The sequence below is a fragment of the Cyprinodon variegatus genome, unplaced genomic scaffold, assembly GCF_000732505.1.
Source record: "Cyprinodon variegatus isolate N-32 unplaced genomic scaffold, C_variegatus-1.0 Scaffold257, whole genome shotgun sequence".
NCBI lineage: Eukaryota > Metazoa > Chordata > Actinopteri > Cyprinodontiformes > Cyprinodontidae > Cyprinodon > Cyprinodon variegatus.
In genome coordinates, this window is record NW_015150710.1 from 435,380 (window position 1) to 438,796 (window position 3,417).

The 3,417-nt window shown below is 42.0% G+C and overlaps 1 protein-coding gene across 1 annotated transcript in view; it reads right to left on the bottom strand.

The window, feature by feature from the left end:
* LOC107089603 (NACHT, LRR and PYD domains-containing protein 3-like) overlaps nucleotides 1–3,417 on the bottom strand; it is a 19,157-nt gene that overhangs the window by 7,431 nt on the left and 8,309 nt on the right. The window contains exons 7-10 of the mRNA XM_015382485.1: nucleotides 2,893–3,066; nucleotides 2,057–2,230; nucleotides 1,797–1,970; nucleotides 1,528–1,574 (exon numbers count right to left, since the gene is read on the bottom strand). Of these exons, the coding sequence (XP_015237971.1) occupies nucleotides 1,528–1,574; nucleotides 1,797–1,970; nucleotides 2,057–2,230; nucleotides 2,893–3,066 (569 nt within the window). The remainder of the gene's footprint in view (nucleotides 1–1,527; nucleotides 1,575–1,796; nucleotides 1,971–2,056; nucleotides 2,231–2,892; nucleotides 3,067–3,417) is intronic.

Sequence of the window (3,417 nt, forward strand, 5' to 3'; positions counted from 1 at the left end):
ATTGCGAGATCCTGCAAAAGTATTGCGGGATCTCACCAAACTATTGCGGGATCTCGCAAAAGTATTGCGAGATCCTGCAAAAGTATTGCGGGATCTCACCAAAGTGTTGCGGGATCTCACAAAAGTATTGCGAGATCTCGTAAAAGTTTATTTTTTGCGAGATCTCGCAAAAGTATTGTGGGATCTCACAAAAGTCTTGCGGAATCTTGCAAAAGTTTATTTTTTGCAAGATCTCGCCGAAGTATTGCGGGATCTCGCAAAACTATTGCGGGATCTCGCAAAAGTATTGCGAGATCCTGCAAAAGTATTGCGGGATCTCACCAAAGTGTTGCGGGATCTCACAAAAGTATTGCGAGATCTCGTAAAAGTTTATTTTTTGCGAGATCTCGCAATACTTTTGCGGGATCTCGCAAAAGTATTGCGAGATCCTGCAAAAGTATTGCGGGATCTCACCAAAGTGTTGCGGGATCTCACAAAAGTCTTGCGGAATCTCGCAAAAGTATTGCCAGATCTCGCAAAAGTTTATTTTTCCCCCTCCATGTCCCTTTAGGGGCTCCGTACATTTCTGTATAATTTTCAGTGTAATTTTAACGAACCTGTAACTTTCAGAAACCACCTGATGTATTGACGGGTAGAACCACCAGCTATAGATTCTAAACTACAGCATAAAAATGCCCCAAAAATTAAGGACAAATATTTGATTATTATTTAAAAATAAAGCAAAAAAAGAAAACAGGAGAGTTTTATGGTTTTCCCCTTTTGGGGCTCTGAGTTTTTGGTTCTCAGTTATCAGTTATTCTGTTTTGTTGATTTATTTGTTGGTTTATTTTCCATCTTATCTTAAAGCAGTTTTTGGTTGCTCTCTGTTGCCCCCTTGTGGCTGTTTAATTTCCCCTAGCTCCCTTCTGGTCGCTTCCATCCACACCTGCTCCCAATCTGCTAAATAGCCTGGTCTTTGTTCAGTCTCCCTTTTATACGCCTCAGGTTTAGTCAACGTTTGCTGGTTCCTTATTGATTGTTAGGTGCTTCCTCGTCCCTGGATCACCACATGAGTTTCCTTGATATTTGCTGGTTTTTAGTTTTCAGTATTTTTTGTGTTTTTGGATATTTGCCTCATTTTTTTTATCGTTAAACATACAAGAACTCATTTCTCACTCACTCATCTCTGCATTTGAGTCAGGCATCCCCAGAGTCGGTCCTCGAGGGCCACGGTCCTGCAGACTTTAGAGGTTTCTCTGCATTGAAAGCTGATTAATAGGCTTTTACTGAACTGCAATCATCAGAATCAGTTGTGCTAAAGGAGGGAAACCTGTAAATCCTGCAGGGCAGCGGCCCCTGAGGAACATTAGGCATCCCTGATTTGGGTCTTCCCCGTTGACAGAGTCTTGATTATCCTTGCACTTTCATTGTGTCTGATTATTCCTTACTGATCTTTTCACTTAACTGGACTCTATAGTTGAATACTTTTTGCACACATCACCTTGCTTTCTATTAAGAGACAAACTAAGTGATCCCTTTGAAACTTACACTTCCTCACATCAGGTTTTAACCTTTCCTCTCCTCCATGATCCAACCTGCAGAGAAAACAGAACCACCATAAAATCACTGCGTGGATGATGTCACCTATAAAGTTATGATTTTTTTTTTAGATGTTCTACAGTAGATTGTTCAGTTTTAAAGGATATAATACCTGATATATCTAAATCAGACTTTATATTATGTTCCACTGTCTACAAACCTGTGTTAAAAAGCCTTAATTTGCACCAAAAAAGAAAGTAAAAAGAGTCTCTTTGTACCTGAGAGTGGTCAGTTTCCAGGGGGACAGCTTCTGATCAGAGGACAGCATCTGCTTCCCCAAAAGTCCTGGATGGTTGTAGCTCAGGTCCAGTTCTCTCAGATGAGACGGGTTGGAGCTCAAGGCTGAGGCCAGATAACTGCAACCTTTCCCTGTAACCAGGCAGCCTGACAACCTGGAGTTAAACCAAAACCACAGGTTAGTGACTTACTGACTATGAAGCAACCAAAACAGAACTGGTCCTGATGGGTTTAACCAGACCTGAGAGTTTCCAGCTTGCAGTGAAGACTCCCCAGGCCAGAGGACAGCTGCTGCACTCCTGGATCTCTCAGATTGTTGTTACTCAGGTCCAGCTCTCTTAGCTTGGAGGACTGGGAGCTGAGCACCGCTGATAGATATTTACAGCAGCTTTCTGACAGCTGGCATCCACAAAGTCTAGAATATCAAAGCATTAAATAAACAACAAATCCTAGGACAGCCTAACTTGGATCAAGATAAAAAAAATTAAGTTGGGAAATCTTAGAAGATCAGGATGGTCTCACGAGGCTAGTGATGCTCATCAACCATTGACTTTTCAGTGTAAATAGCTCCCATCACTGCCCCTTCTGCTTTAGGTGTGAACTTAGCGTTATGTTGTTGTAAGCTCGTGTCACCAGCACTCGCTCTCGGCTTTTTTGGTTCTCAGTCTTGGAAACGGACAGCATTCGCGTTCATGTGTTTTGAAGGCGTGGTTTCGAGGGGTGGTGTGAAGGGAGAGGCACGGTTGTGTATTTTCAAAATTACAGCAAGCAACCGTTTTTCCAAGATCTCCTTCAGCACCTTTAACTCAATGCTGGGTCAACTGAACAGACGGTAAACAGCTGATCTTTTCATTGCATACTTTTTCTCTTCTAAAATGCACTATTTTGCACCAACAAATCAATAGATTTGGTTAAGTTGTTCTCTTCCATGGTTGCAGCAAGATAAAGCTGAGCATGGAGAAAGTTGATTAGTCTGCAGTCCTAATCTAAACCTTAAGAATGAGCTATAGTACAACAATGAGCCCAACAGTTTCCGTTTAAGGTGGAAAAACTCTCAGTAAAAAAATAGAAACCAACCCAATTGTCTCCATGTGGCAGTGTTCATTTTCCAGTCCAACAGAGAGCAGCTTCACTCCTGAATCTCCCAGGTTGTTGTTGCTCATGTCCAGAGAGCGAAGGCAGCAGGAAGGAGAACTGAGAACCGAGACCAGAGCTTCACAGCTTTGCTCTGAGAGGTTACATCCAGCCAAACTGAAAAGCATCATTTTGAGATCTGAATTATTTTCAAACTACACAAAAACCTAACAAGTAGACAAAGACAAATTCACATCCATCCAGTCGCATTCACACAATCTCACCCTTACACCCATATGGACCAGAGCGTGTGGGCGGAGCAGAGGGCCACGCAACTCCCGCTCCCCGCTCAGGAGGATATTCACCCTCACTCCAATTTTAAGAAGGTATTTTCTGACCTTTAATCTGTTGTAGCTTAAAGTCGTAGGAAAGTCATATTTAAATGTCAAATCATTCTAGCTTAAACATGTATATAAATGTAATATACCCAACGGTTGAAATCAGAATCCTTTCCTTTCCCATTGAGTT